This window comes from Parasteatoda tepidariorum, chromosome 7 (assembly GCF_982258835.1).
Source record: "Parasteatoda tepidariorum strain Cologne lab strain chromosome 7, Ptep-v5.0, whole genome shotgun sequence".
NCBI classification, from domain to species: Eukaryota; Metazoa; Arthropoda; class Arachnida; order Araneae; family Theridiidae; genus Parasteatoda; species Parasteatoda tepidariorum.
In genome coordinates, this window is record NC_141761.1 from 109,509,757 (window position 1) to 109,525,664 (window position 15,908).

General features: G+C 33.1%; 1 protein-coding gene across 1 annotated transcript; it reads left to right on the forward strand.

Annotated features, from left to right (window-relative positions):
* Window positions 1–1,727: 1,727 nt before the first annotated feature.
* LOC147807383 (uncharacterized) lies at window positions 1,728–5,144 on the forward strand. The gene has a single exon (XM_087168917.1). It carries the CDS (start codon window positions 1,728–1,730, stop codon window positions 5,142–5,144), a length of 3,417 nt encoding a protein of 1,138 aa, XP_087025043.1.
* Window positions 5,145–15,908: the final 10,764 nt, after the last annotated feature.

A 15,908-nucleotide genomic window follows, 5' to 3' on the forward strand; every position in this document is an offset into this window, starting at 1 on the left:
TAGAAATTTAGTTTCATAGAATAGTGACTTTAAGTGTATAAATAGTTCGCTTATAAATTAAGATGGAGAAATCCAAACAAAAGCGTACTACGATAAGGTCATTAACAACTAAGTTATTAACTAAAATCGAAAACATTTATCAAGACGATAAGGTTACAATAGATGAATTGGATGAGTTAATGTCTGAATTAATGTTAAAACAAGAACAATTGAAAGAAATTGATCTCGAAATTCAGCAGGGTATTACGGATGTAAATGAAATTGATACAGAAATTATAAAGTGTGGTGAATATTTGACAAATATTGTACGAAGTAAAAGCAGATTAAAAAGAAAAATAGAAAGTGTCACCTGAGTTAAATTCGAACATTTCCGAACCGAAGATAAACACCAATATAAGAATAAATGAAACTTCTTCTGTGAAACTGCCTCTTTTAACTATAGAGAAATTTTCTGGTGATCCTTCAGATTGGCAAAGATTTTACGATCAGTTCGAATCTGCCATAGATAAAAACACTGATTTGACGAATGTTGAAAAGTTTAATTACTTGAAAACATATTTAGTGGGATCGGCTTCAGATGCGATTAAAGGATTCAGTTTAACAAATAATAATTATGTATCAGCAATTGAAACATTAAAAGAACGCTTTGGCAAGAAAACGTTGATAATTAACTCTCATTTGAATAAATTATTGAGTTTAACCCCAGTAGAAAAATCAACAGATATTTTTTCATTAAGAAAACTTTTTGATTCTTGTCAAACTGAAATAAGAAATTTAGATTCTTTGGGAATTAATCAGGAAAATTACGGGGCTTTACTCTGTCCTATACTTATTAAATTACTTCCTTCAGATATAGTGTTAGAAATAACTAAAAAATATAGCAATGATGATGAGTGGAAAATATCAGAGATCCTCGATATTTTAAAAACAGAAGTAATTAGCCGAGAAAAAGCCACGGCCTTGAGTTCGTCTATAACACGAGTTTCAGAATGTTCCCCCTTTCCCTCCTCAAAGCGTAGAAGTGGAGGCGAGAATTCGAATAAAAAAATAAGATTCGCATATCAACGGGGTCAGGTTTATTGAATGAATCGAGTAATAAGAAAAATAAATGTATTTCTTGCGGTAACGATAGACATAATTTATGGGATTGTGATGAATTTAAAATGAAAGAAATGAATGAGAAAAGGGATATTTTAAAGAGAAGCGGTTGTTGCTTTATTTGTTTTCGCTTTGGCCATACGGCTAAAAAATGCAGGAGTTTTGTAAAATGCGATATTTGTTTTAGACGTCATTATACATTTATGTGTCCGGAAAAGAAAACAGATAGTAAAGTGGAAAGTACGGTTTTATCGAATGAAACTTGTAATCCGGAAGTATTAATGCAAACGTTAACAATTCGCTTAATAAACGGGAAAAAAGAAATAATTATACGCGGATTAATAGACACGGGGTCCCAAAAGTCGTATCTTTTAAAAGAAACAATAAATAAAATAGGTTACAAACCAATAGGGCAAGAAAACTTAAATCATAGTCTTTTTGGTGGATTACAAAGAACTAATCAGCATAATAAATACAGAATTTTTTTGAGCGATTTAAATCGGGATTATTTTTGTAACTTTGAAGTTTATGATCAGGAAAAAATTTGTACAGAAATTCCTAAAATAAGAGACGGCTCGTGGATAAAAGAAGCGAATAAGTTAGGAATTAAATTTTGCGATTATAAAAACATGGAAGGGTCGAATTCAGAAACTAAAGAAATTGATTTACTTATCGGAGCCGACGTTTGCGGTAAACTTTTCACAGGTATTATTAAATCGGTTTCAGAAAATTTAATTGCATTCGAAACGCGATTAGGTTGGACACTTATGGGTAAAACTCGTGATCCTGAAAACAGTAATAGAACCAACACAGTTTTGTCCCTTCATGTGGCTCAGGCTAAAATTTCGGATCTCTGGAAACTAGATACGTTAGGGATATTAGACCCAGGTGAAAAAGAATCAAGAGAAGCAATTGCGAAAGCTACCGAAGACCATTTTAATCGCAACATAAAGGTACTTGAAGATGGGAGATATGAAGTGAGCCTTCCATGGATCTTAAATCACCCTACTTTGCCTAATTATAGAAGTGTTGCTGAAAGAAGATTGAAGAACTGCGTTGAGTCCCTAAAGAAATCAGAAATATTAGAAGATTATGAAGCGGTGTTTAAAGAATGGCTACGAGAGGGAATTATCGAAGAGGTTAGCCCAGACGATACAGCCACCAATGAACATTTTTTGCCACACCGAGCTGTGATAAAAGAAAATTCTACTACCAAGATCAGACCCGTGTTTGATGGTTCGACCAAAATAAAAAATTTCCCCTCTATCAATAATTGTCTTGAAAAAGGACCTAATCTTGTGGAGCTCATTCCTTCAGTGATCAACAGATTTAGATTAAATAAGATTGGAGTCATTGCAGATATTCGAAAAGCTTTCTTACAGATCCAACTGAGTGAAGCTGATAGACCTTTCTTAAGATTTCTATGGTGTGAAAATGGAGACCTTTCGAAGATCAAAATTTACCAACATAGAAGAGTGGTGTTTGGCTTGACTTGCAGTCCATATTTATTAGGAGCCACTCTACGGTACCATTTGAAAAAAGCGCCAGAATCAATGCTGGATACTGCAGTTAAATTAGAAGAATCATTTTATGTAGATAATTGCTTAACCAGTGTTGAAGATAGAGAACATTTGCACAAATTTATGACTGAATCGCAGTATATATTGAAGAGAGCTCAATTCGATCTAAGAGGGTGGGAGCATAGTATCCTAAATTCACAAGAAGTAGCCATCCCTAAAGAAGAAAGAAAAGTACCAGTTTTGGGACTGATTTGGAAGTTAAGTACTGATTCATTGACTTTGGACTTAAAGGAAACATCGCAGGCCTCTGAGACTTTAACCAAAAGAAAAATTCTGTCTGAAGTTCACAAAGTATTCGACCCCATTGGTTACACGTGTCCAGTAACATTAAGACCGAAGATCATGCTTCAGGAGTGCTGGAAGCTAAAATGCACTTGGGATGCAGAATTACCATCTTCTATTAGAAAAACGTTTGAAAAATGGCAAAAACAACTAAGTCAATTGAAAGATATAACGATTCCGAGATGTCTCTTGGACAATCCTGAAGGTTCGAGAAAATTAAGTTTACATATTTTCTGTGATGCGAGCAAGGTAGCTTATGCTACATGCATATTCCTGAGAAGCCAAAACGAAGACTCGACATCATGTCAGCTCATTCAAGCTCGATCTCGAGTAGCTCCTCTAAAACCCGTCACAATACCCAGACTTGAACTTTTATCCTGTACAATTGGAGTTAGACTGGCACATGGAGTTAAGTCAGACTTAAGACTTGAAAATATTCCTACATTTTTCTGGTCAGATTCAGTAAATGCCCTCTTTTGGATAAAAAGGAATGAAAATTGGGCCCCTTTTGTTTACAACAGAGTCCAAGAAATCAGATCTCTCAGTTTGCCAGAAGAATGGAATTATGTTCCCGGATCTCTTAATCCAGCTGATCTTCCCTCACGAGGATGTTCTGCAGAGCATCTTAAGCAATCTAAATGGTGGGAGGGCCCTATGTGGCTGAAAGATCCACCACAGCTCTGGCCAAGAGATATTATCGATCCAGATTTGGACATTATCAACGCTGAAAGAAGAAAAACGGTAGTAACTTCAACAAATTTATTCAAAGGACAAATTCCGTTATATGATACTTTTACATCATATCGAAAAATGATAAGAGTAACTGCTTGGATTTACAGATTTTATCGAAACATCAAGAGTGCTGCGGATGAACGAAACCTCGAAAAACAGCTGACTATTGAAGAAATGAAAGACGCTGAAATGGTCATTTTAAAGTACGTGCAGAACAGATGCCTAGCAGAAGAAACCAAGCCTTGCTATACTTCATTACAAACTATAACGGATGATGAAGGCCTTATACGAGTTAGAACAAGAATAGCCATGCGGAAGGATTTGAGAACATTTAAGTATCCTATTGTTCTGCCATCTGACCATAACGTCACTCACTGCCTTATACGTGATAAACACAAAGAACTAAAACATGCCGGAACTCAAATTGTAATGTCAGTTCTAAGAGAGCAGTATTGGATCCTCAGATGCAGAAAAACTGTTCAACGAGTGATTAAAAAATGTGTCACTTGCAAAAGATTCAGTGCTCGTCCTACAGAAGTGCTAAGTGGTCCTCTACCTGAAGATCGTGTACGAGAAGCATTGATTTTTGAGGTCATTGGAGTGGATTTGTGCGGACCACTCTTTTTGAAGGATGGAAGCAAGAGTTGGATCGTGCTGTTCACCTGTGCGGTTTTCCGAGCCATTCATGTTGAGTTAGTAACTTCACTTTCCACGGATAGCTTTCTGTTGGCATTTAGAAGGTTTATAGCACGACGAGGAAGACCCGCAACGGTTTTCTCTGACAACGGCACAAATCTGACTCGCGCGGCTGCAGATCTGAAATCAGTAGACTTCGAAAAACTAAAAGAGTTTGCTACTTCGAGAAAGATTCACTGGAAGTTCAATCCTCCCTCTGCACCCTGGTGGGGTGGATTTTTTGAAAGAATGATTGGAATGCTAAAATCAATTTTACGGAAAGTCCTTGGAAGAGCAAACCTTCTCTATGAAGAGCTATACACAGTAATTTGTGATGTTGAAAGCATCATAAATTCCAGACCACTTACGTACATCTCAGAAGATCTAGAGGACCTGATTCCATTAACACCTGCCATGTTTTTGCACGAACTTAAAGAATCTGGAGTACCAGATATTGATTTAATTGATGCCACCAGGATGAAAAAACGATTTGCCTATCGTCAAAAAATTCGAGAGGACTTAAAAAAACGTTTCCGAATTGAATATTTAGGACAACTTAAGAATTTTGCCCGTAAAAAGAAAGACTCTCAAGTTAAAGAAGGAGAAATCGTTCTCGTAGGAGACGATAACAACAAACGCATCAATTGGCTTTTGGGCAAAATAGAAGCTCTTTACCCCGGCAAAGATGGAAAAACAAGAGTGGTGCGCGTAAAAACTCGGCATGGATCATACTTACGACCATGTCGAAAACTTTATAGACTTGAAGTGACTAATTGAGTTTCGTCATGACATTTGTCGTCCAAAACTCAAGGTGGGGGGATGTAACGAGCCCTCATCCCCAGATGTCATCCCAGAAAACTACCCCCAGATGGCGCCACTGGCGCAACAGAAATAATAACTTTCATTTTTCAAAAACTTAAAAACAGTAGATGTAATGTAACTAGAGACGCGCCATGCAGCGCTAATACCTAACTTAATGTTTTCATCACTTTATAATCATCATTTACCATTTCATGTAAATTCATCTTCATCTATTTGTAATTAAAACCAATAAAGGTTTATGAATCAACAAATTGGCGGTCTAAAGGTAAGTGGAACATTTTCCACAATTCATATTGAAAACAGGAATTCACATTAGATTGAACAATATTCTTCGGTAGCAAAAGTAATATTCACTTACAAGTGAGTCACGCACATACTGATTGGAATTTATCATAAATAACACCGTAAACCAGCCTCACGAGTAGATTCTGTAAACGAATCAGAATTTACTGGTAATAAATATATCCCCACAAGCCCCCCCCCCCTAATCGAAGGTCCTGTTATTCCTAACACAATCAACAGCCGAAAATGCATCTTCTAATAATAACGATAAAATACGGGTGATTATGAGATTGAGCCATTAAATGAGCCAGGAATAAATTATTTAATTTAGATTATTCAAAATTATCCTAATTACAATATTCCAAGTAATTTTTGTGGCAATATTCTAAATCATCGTAATTATAATATTCTTTATTTCTCCTATTTTTATTATTCTACGTTATCTAATTTACATTAATCAAAATAATCTTTAATTATTATTTTTTTATTACTATTTTAAGTTATGTAGTAGGAAGGAAGCAAATTTATTCGTCAGTAACCTAAGCAATACTCACTTACAGTCCCTAAGCAAAATCATAATTAATAGGTGATACTATACAGCTTTATTGTTTTAATGTGACTGAAACCGGTTTACACTTGTTTACGCTGGTGTATTAATTAGTTAAATTAGACGATATATAATATAAATTCGACGATAGGATAAATTCGACGATATATTATATAAATATAGAATAATTATTATATCAGGTATTATATCAGTATAATATATCATTATATCAGGTAATATATCAGGTAATAATTCAACCAAATTAATAAACGTACTGTAGTTTTTTAATAATTACATGTTTTGTATGAGTTTATAGGCAATACTTTTATATTTAAATATACATGTAGTGGGCTTTTATTCATGAGATTTTTTATATACTTCCTATTTGTATTTATCTTTAACGTATTGCAATATTTAACGTTAGCCAATTAATACATGAACAATAACAAGTGCAAACCGGTTTCAGCCACGCAAAGACAATAAAGCTGTATAGTATCACTTGATAATTAAGATTTTACATAGAATCTTCAGTGCGTCTAATAATTTCTGTGTAAGTGAGTGACTCATACATAATATATTGATTGGAATTTATCATTAATAACACCGTAAACCAGCCCCTCTAGTGAATTCTGTAAACGAATCAGAACTTTCTGGGAATATATATACATCCACACAACACCCCGAAGGTCCTTTTATTCCTAACACAATCAGCAGCCGAAAATGCATCATCTAATAATAATAACGATAAAATACAGCGGATCATAAGATTGAGCCATTAAATGAGCCAGGAATGAAGAAGAAGGCGCAATTATTTATCCACCCCACACAACCAATCTAAAAAAGAATGTTTAATTCCGGTAATGTTTAAGCCAACTTTCCGGATAAATTCACATCGTAACCAGCCTTCGAAACATACACTCATTTTGATGGATGGTTGTATCACTAAAATCTGAGAACTAAATAACAGGTTTTGAAGCTTGGCTGGCTTCTTCAAACATTGGGTGAGAACGGTTCATTAAGATATTGTTTCAGTACATGTCTCTATTTGGCTATCTTTGATAAAACTTGGCTTCTTTTTCCAATAAAAAATCCTTCAGAATTCAATTTATTTTAAAAACTGCATATTCAACTTTCTTCTCAGTAGCATTTACTATTATAATGAGTCTGTTTTAGAGTTTTATAATAGAATAATGTAGAGTATTGGGTCAATAATAGTATATTTTAATAGCTTTATAGAGATATAGTTTTAGTACATGTCTCTATTTGGCTACCTTTGATAGAACTTGGCTTCTTTTTTTAATAAAAAATCCTCTAGAATTCATTTTATTTTAAAAACTGCATATTCAACTTTCTTCTCAGTAGCATTTACTATTATAATGAGTCTGTTATAGAGTTTTATAATAGAATAATGTAGAGTATTGGGTCAATAATAGTATATTTTAATAGCTTCATAAAGATATAGTTTTAGTACATGTCTCTATTTGGCTACCTTTGATAGAACTTGGCTTCTTTTTTTAATAAAAATCCTTTCGAATACAATTTATTTTAAAAACTGCATTTTAAATTTTCCCTTTAATAGCATTTACTATTATAATGAGTCTGTTATAGAGTTATGGAGCAATTATAGAGCTTTATAATGGAACAATGTAGAATATTGGGTCTATAATAGTATATTTTAATAGCATAACTCATTAACACTAGATTGTCCAAGGAAGTCATTTTGACTGCTTTTTAATTTCAATTAGAGAATGACACAATTTCTTAGAATTTTGGGACTTTTTGTACAACATATAATTTTTTTTACTGGTAATATTTACTAATAACTTGTTATATAACTGTAAATAATATAAAAAATATAAAAAATTTATTTTAAATAAATTTCTTTGCACATTAGTTATTCTTTCACAATCCAGTTATTTTGACTGCTTTTGGGTAGGTATATAATAAGTTTCAGTCTTTCTAGTGTTCCTTCTGAGTTATAGGCGTTTAAAATAAAAATATATAATTCCTATATTCAAATGTTTTTGAAAAAATTGTTAAACTGATGAAAGTTACTAAAAACTGCAGTTAGTGTAAATAACAAAAAGTCTGATTTTTTCATAAATTATTTGAACTGCTCGATTTTTTTTAAACTGAGTCATATGCGTTAAAAATCTTAAAATATAACTCCTAAGTATTGGATTTGCTCTACTATAATAACTTTTTCAATGATATGAGAAATAGAAATTGGAGACATTCAGTATTATCAATCATACAAAATGAGTACAACATAATACCATAAATTATGCATTGCAAATCACCTGAAAAGCTTTAAAAATGTGGTTATCAAATCCTATAACAAATGGTTATTTGTCTTTCGAAAAAAAATTACATAAATAAACAATTCTAAAGCCACGAATAACATTTGCTTATCAAACGAAGCTGATCAATGTAAAGAAAAGAATTATTGCTGAAGGAATATTTTGAAGCTATCAATCGCAGATGATTGAATATCGAATTAACTCCTGTTTTTCCTGAATGATACATTTGTCGGTTAACCTCTCCAGAACGCCATTTGTTTTCGCCGATTAGTGCAACACAAAGGGGGAATGGAATAAAAATATTCTTCTAAAAACCAGTCGAAAACATCTGGAATTCTCTTTGGGGCTTGACAGAAGAGCACACACGTTGGGTGATGAGCATGACGAATCTGCTTTATTCATATTTGGGTAAATATTAGAGGGGGGATATTTTATTCATCATCTGTAGACTCAAGTCGAAGCTCTTTTTATGATCTAGCCACATGTGAAGTAACGAGGAGGTTTGCTTCCATTTTTGGCATTCACATAAAGTCGCCAAGTTTGACTTACTTTTTAAAATGGCTGGAGATTTGGGACACTGTTCCAGAAAATGCTAAAAAAGTTGAAAAAATCTACTTTCGAATTTTCTACATAAAACTAATAAGCGTTAAAACTAATTTTGAATTTCACATAATATCCAAACTATGGAATATTTTTTTACTGAAAATGGTGTCTTTATTTCAATTCTTAATTAACACTTAAATTAACTAATACACTTAAATTAACTAATAACCAATAAATTGATCATACACTTAAATTAACTAACGTTTCTAAAATGTATGCTTGTTTAAACGCTTCAAAAAAAATTTTTAAAGCTGTCTTTTGTCTTTTTTAAACATATCAATTTTTCATTTTTCTTTCTTTGTAGCCTTTGAGAAAATGTTCATAAAAAAGACGTTCAGCATTTTTTAAATTCTGGATTTCTATAACAAAATACCATATTTTTGGATCTGATGAAAAAGTAATCATTCCTAGATTTTTCTAAGGAAAAGAACATTCTAAAATTTCCTTGAAAAATAAATTTTTGAGAAGAAGTTTGGATTTTGGGATTTTCATAAAGAAATTCTTGGATTTCTATGAAAAAGTTCACTTTTCATAGAACTTCATTTTCATAGATTTCTATGAAAAGTGAACACTTTAATTTTTGGTTAATTCTATTCTTTCAGGTGTTTTAAGTACTTTTGCCTGGTTTATTACGAATTCCAATTCTCTTCAAGATCCCTTTGATCTCTTATTTTAAGCCGGGCACTTGAACTAGTTGCAGTTCCTGGGCCTTTCTCTTCCACGGAGAGTTTTTGGTCATTGGTGACCTCTTTTATGATAGCCATACACTTCGATCTCTTGCTACCTTTATATTGGCTTAAATTGTAAATCCCTTTTGGAATTATTATGATTGATTTTAAATTTTTATAAATCTCAATTGGGATGCTGAATTATTTGTTATTGCATGGGCACATTTTGCTTTCATTTATACACTTTGTATTTTTTGCTTTCCTACATGGTTTACTATACTTGATTTATTGTTTTAGATTTACACGTCATCGATATTGTGGTATTTTCTAATGTGTATCAATCTTTGTTTGTTTTAATTTTACTTCACTGTAATTTTGTAACGTTTGGTTCTCACGTGGAGACGGAACGAACCCTTATACGAAAACTCCTCCAAGGGTAGGTCGGTCACTATTAATCTTATTCACTTAGCAATATCGTAAAAGGTCACCTTTTTAACTTCTTAAATACTGTTTAAAACTCGCAGGCATTAATGGAAAAGGAAACATGTCGTTAGGCTATCACATTCCTTGTCCTTAAATGCAAAATAGTTCGAAATTAGTATTTTTAACTGGCAAAAGCCTACTTGTCGAAACATTTAATTGAATATTTAAACAATATTCTCATTGCGGCTGACAGAGATTCTGAAACAGAGGTCAGAAGCAAACATTTGTTGATTAAAAAAACATCAGCTATTTACAACGGAGTGATTTAGGAATTTTAATAACACATTTTGACTCTGTCACTAATTCGAATCAGAAAGTGAATCTGATATCTTTCGTTTTTGCTACATACTGCTTGGCATTAATTAGAATCAGAAACAAACATTTGTTGATTAAAAAAACATCAGCTATTTACAACGCGAGTGATTTGGGAATTTTAATGACACTTTTTGACTCTGTCACTAATTCGAATCAGAAAGTGAATCTGATATCCTTCGTTTTTGCTACATACTGCTTGGCATTAATTTGAACCAGAAACACATTTGTTGATTAAAAAAACATCAGCTATTTACAACGGAGTGATTTAGGAATTTTAATAACACATTTTGACTCTGTCACTAATTCGAATCAGAAAGTGAATCTGATATCTTTCGTTTTTGCTACATACTGCTTGGCATTAATTAGAATCAGAAACAAACATTTGTTGATTAAAAAAACATCAGCTATTTACAACGGAGTGATTTAGGAATTTTAATGACACTTTTTGTCTCTATCATAACTTGAATCAGAAAGTGGATTCGTTTTTGCCATTTACTGCTTGGTATTATAAAAAAACTATTTTTTCGTCTACTTTTAGGGGGATAAATCCGCCGCATCTGGGACACCCCGCGATCACAGAAGATCATCTCTCTCATCTGTATGATCTACCTTTTTGATAAGGGGGCAACAGTCAGGGGCAGGAGTCCCTATTGTCAGGGAATAGAATAGGGCGTGCAAAAACTCTATTCCATACCCCGGCCATATACACAAGTATTGTGGAGTTGTCACCACCAGTCAACTTGCAGAGTGAAAAACGACATTAGTAGGAGACTGGAGGGGGGGAAGGGCCCCGCAAAAGTTACCTCATAACTTTTCAGAAAACGAAATTAGGAGGGGGGGAGGGGGTCGCTGCGAGATGGTAAATATCATTGCCTTCGTCCTGCCATTAGGAGCGATTTCATGGTCTCTTAGAGCCCTAATGGGTCGCAGAGCCTAAACAGATGAATTTCTGGTCTATGTCATGGCGCTGTGGGGATGGGAGGAGGTGGTTATTTAATTACTTCTTCTTCTGACATGGACGATGCAGTTAGTGTGTTTTGGACTTGCTTTATGATTGGAGAGTTCGTAATTTTGGACCCTGTTGAATGTGTGCTATCGCACTTATTATATCTTCAGCGATGAGTAATATTGGAGATATGGTTTCGCTTGGAGCAGTTTTAAGTCCGATCTCTTCAATTATATGCCGGGAAGAGTTATTGTGTCTCTTTAGAGGGGAGAATAGCGGGATAGGAAATAATATTTTGTCACGGGAGGAGAGAATATTTTTTTAATGCTTTGGAATATATTATATCCTTATTATAATACTATAATTATTAGTTAATCGCTTCCCTGATCATTCCGAGTTAACTCGGGTATGTATAGATTGCTAATATTTATTATCCCGAGAAAGCTCGGGCATAGCAGTACGTTTGTTCTATTACGTTTTTACTCGGCCGAAAGCAAATAATAATAATAATCTGCTGTGATTGGAAGTTTGCAAAATTTTGCTTGGGAGTTTTACTGTTGGATTGTGGGATTGCTCACGTGTTTTGTACGATTGTATAGAAGAGGGTAGCTGAATTTGCATAGAAAAAAAGAGTAAAAAAAATGGCATATCATTTCACTGGCATTTGGAATGTATCACTTTGTGTTGTCTCTTGTTTTAAAACCTATCATACAAAGGCATATATTTAACTTTTTTCATTTGCCCGAGACTACTCGGGATTGTAAACTAATGGCAAATTAAATGTTTTTACACATAAAAAAAATTGAAATTTCAGCTTAAAACTTGTGTGTTATGTTTTGTTTTAGTACCTAGAATTTATTAATAAAATACAAAAAATGCGTTAGTTTTTTGCATTTTTTTTTTCAAACCTCTTGGTATAAATTGGTAAGAGAAGCTGTTAAGAAAACAAATGAAAATCGGCCAATATCGAATTATAAATGCTCCTTAATTTGAACCTAGTTGAATGTTGCAAGTTCAAAAACCTTATTCGTTGCTTCGAATCTTATGATAAAAGAAGAACAAGTAGAATTATGCGAAATAGATCAATTTACGAAAACACAACGGAGATAGTAAGGGAATACATTCATGGTTAAAGTTGGAATTAAATCCATTCCTTTCATGCTCCAGAGCAGTTGGTGTTGCACCTATGATAATAAAATAAGTGTCGTAGTCCGTTCAGAAAATCTGGTAAACTGCCTACATTACTTAACAATTCGCTTACAAGATTCACTGCAATCAGCCAAACAGTTTTCAAAGAACAAGATTTTCCAGTTTTGAATGTTATCTATAAAACATCCATATAGATTTATGGTCTTGATCTAAAAATTCAGATCTGTGGTAAAACCCAGGAATAAACTCACAACCTGTGAAACTCACCAAGAAGTGAAGTGAGAACTACATTTCCCAACTTAGATCATAGATTATTTTAACTTATTTTCTACTCCCTTATTTCCACCAACGAAGGAAGTTTAAAAAATAAACCAACAGCGATTGCAAGGCCGTGATGGCCATGGAATTCCGGACTGCGACAAGGATTACAGATTTCGAAGTTTCACCTAGTGCCTTATTAAAGTCGGAGTAACCTAATAATTTCGTTTAAGGCCGGGATAGCCAGGTTGGTGGGACACTGGACCCATGTCCAAGAGTTCGTGGGTTCTATCCCACCGGCCGTACAGTAAATGGTGACTGATGCACGTTAAATCTGTCGGGTCACAAAGTCCTCCATGTTCCCATAACAAATCATACCTCTAACGGATCCTTGTCTTCTGGATTGGCTCCAAATTACTAGACTATGGAGTTAAACATTAGTAGTCGTAAACCCAAAATTGGGTCAGCTGTTCAACGAGGGTTATATAGATATAAAAAAAAATTACTTTATTCATTAATAAAATGTTTATTTATAATAAGGCATAAAATATTTTACATCCTATTTGCACATCTGATTTGGTTTTTTCAAGTTACTTGAAATTTATGACGCTTTAATGCATGCCGATTATTCTAACATTTATTCGAGAACATCAAAGTTTTTTTTTTTTTTTTTTTTTTTTTTTTTTTTTTTTCAGATTAAAGACAAACTCGCTAATCTTTTTTTTCTCTCACTAAAAATCCCAACACCCTATATCGGCATAATATATCAGAACTAAAATCCCATAATATTATGTTTCTTGGCGTGATAAATCTGGTAGCAAAACAGCCAAGCAAACAAACAAAATATCCTCCTCTTGTTATTTTGAGATCGCCTAAGTGTTCGAATATGAATTTTTCATGCTCCTAAGCCTTAGATCATAAAACAAAGGGGACAAAAAAATATTATTCAGCTTAGAACAAACGTCGTTTTTTTTTGTGACATTCGAAATCCCTCGTCAACCGCAGTCGTTAGTCATAAAATAAAATGAAAGTTAGGAACACTGGATACCCCCTGCGGATTTGACTCTGGTATACATGGCTATACATTGTTTCTTATTTATGGAGGATGGCTTCCTTAATCTTATGAAGCATGACACAGAGATTTTAGTTTCAGAACGTCAAACTGAAAGGATACTTCATAGCTTAAAGCTAAAAAGTAAATACTTTTTTTTTTTATGAAACGAAAAATAAATAGAGGAAAATAGCCACAAAGAAACGTGTTTTTGTTAAGAACTTTCAAAAAATAAATTCTAAAAGTAATTTTAATGGATTACTTTTAATTAATTATGAATTAACCATAATAAATACACACACACAGATATATCTATATATATTGTGTATATATATATATATATATATATATATATATATATATATATATATATATATATATATATATATATATATATATATATATATATATATATATATATATATATATATATATATATATATATATATATATATATATATATATATATATATATATATATATATATATATATATATATATATAATATAATAATAAATATATTAGAAATTATAGATAACAAATAATAAATCTAAGTTAAGCAAAAGAAGTAGGACGAGAACGTATTATATTTTAACTAATTAGATGTGCGATATGGTTCTGTATTTTATTGACTTTTCATTAATTAACATTCTAGCTTATGCAGAGAAACGTAGGTCAACTTTAATTCGCTATTTTGCAGATAAAGGTTAGCTGGCGCTGACGTCATAGTCACATGTGTAGGTATGGGAGGTCTTGTTCTTGAAGTGCAAGTACTCAATTATCCAAACACCGTGCCAATATGTTTTCTGATAAATAGCAACTAATCCAGAGACTTACTAACTAATAGTTGCTTAGTGACTAATAGTTCCAACAAAGCTCAAATATTATTTTCCGAATAATAACACCAACTGATCCAGAGCCATTCCCATGTTAATTTTCTTCCCGTCCAATAGGCAATATTATCTGCAACCATTCCAACATTGTATAATAGCTATTTTCTGATCATTCGTACCAGCTCTTTTAAAGCTGTTTCATTGTTATGTTATACCATGACTAATATGCTGGAACTGTTCTATACTATTACTATATTCTGAAGAACTGCTACAGAGTTGTTTTAAGTATTTCTGAAATTTTTTGTACAATTGCAGCAACTACTACAGTGCCAGTCTCTACCATTTTTTGTGTGAAAACATTAGTTGTTAAAAAATTATTTCTTATCTTTTTCTAATCAATGGGCTGAGCCGTGATGGCTCAGGCAAATGTCCCCCAATACTTGATCCATGAGTTCTCTTGTCTTCTGGATTGGGTTCAAAATTAAAAGGGTACGGAGTTGAACATTAGTAGTCGTAAACCCACAAAATTGGGTCGGCTGTTCAACGGCTGATATAAAATAAAAGATGAAATCAATGGACTGATCTAGAAAGTTTTATAACTTTCTATCACTAGTTGCTATCATACTTTTGTATCACTTCTTTACAGTTTTTTTTCCCTTTCACCTTTTTTATGGTCGTTGAAGTAAGAATTCCAATAAAGTGAACTCCAATAATTATATTTGGGCGCGGTATAGCCAAACCATGGCTCTTGCTCCAAAAATTTACATCAATCAATCAATCAATCAAATGCCAATAAAGTGCTCAATGAAGACCAAAATGTTTAAAAACACGTGTATGGAAATATAGTTTGTCTGAAATAAGAACTTCCCTTGCCATTCGTCTGGACCCGTGGCTGTGACTATATTAACGAGATATAACAATTTCAAGTATGGGTGTGGGGTAATTATTTAGGACAGGCTTCGGCTCGGGTCAGAGAGAGAAAAGGAATATTTTTATTCGGTCTACTGTGTTAGCCCTACAGTAAAGAGAAGCGACTCCATGAAATACGCTATTCTAGTTTCAATAGCAGCAGACGGCCTCAAACTCTGCGGCGGAGGGAGTTCTTACCATAGGCAAACTATAGATGATTGTAACTTTCTTAGTAATTAAAAAATATGAACCTAGAAAGAATATACAACTTTAAAAAGCAATAGCTTTAAAAAGTATGAAATTGGTACATTAATAATTGCAGATGTTTTACTAAAAGCTGAGAGAGTTCCGTGTTCAGGAAATTAGTCACAAAAG

Bases quoted from the DNA above. Each gene is read 5' to 3' on its own strand.
- LOC147807383 (XM_087168917.1), top strand. From the start codon at position 1,728: ATGGAAGGGTCGAATTCAGAAACTAAAGAAATTGATTTACTTATCGGA.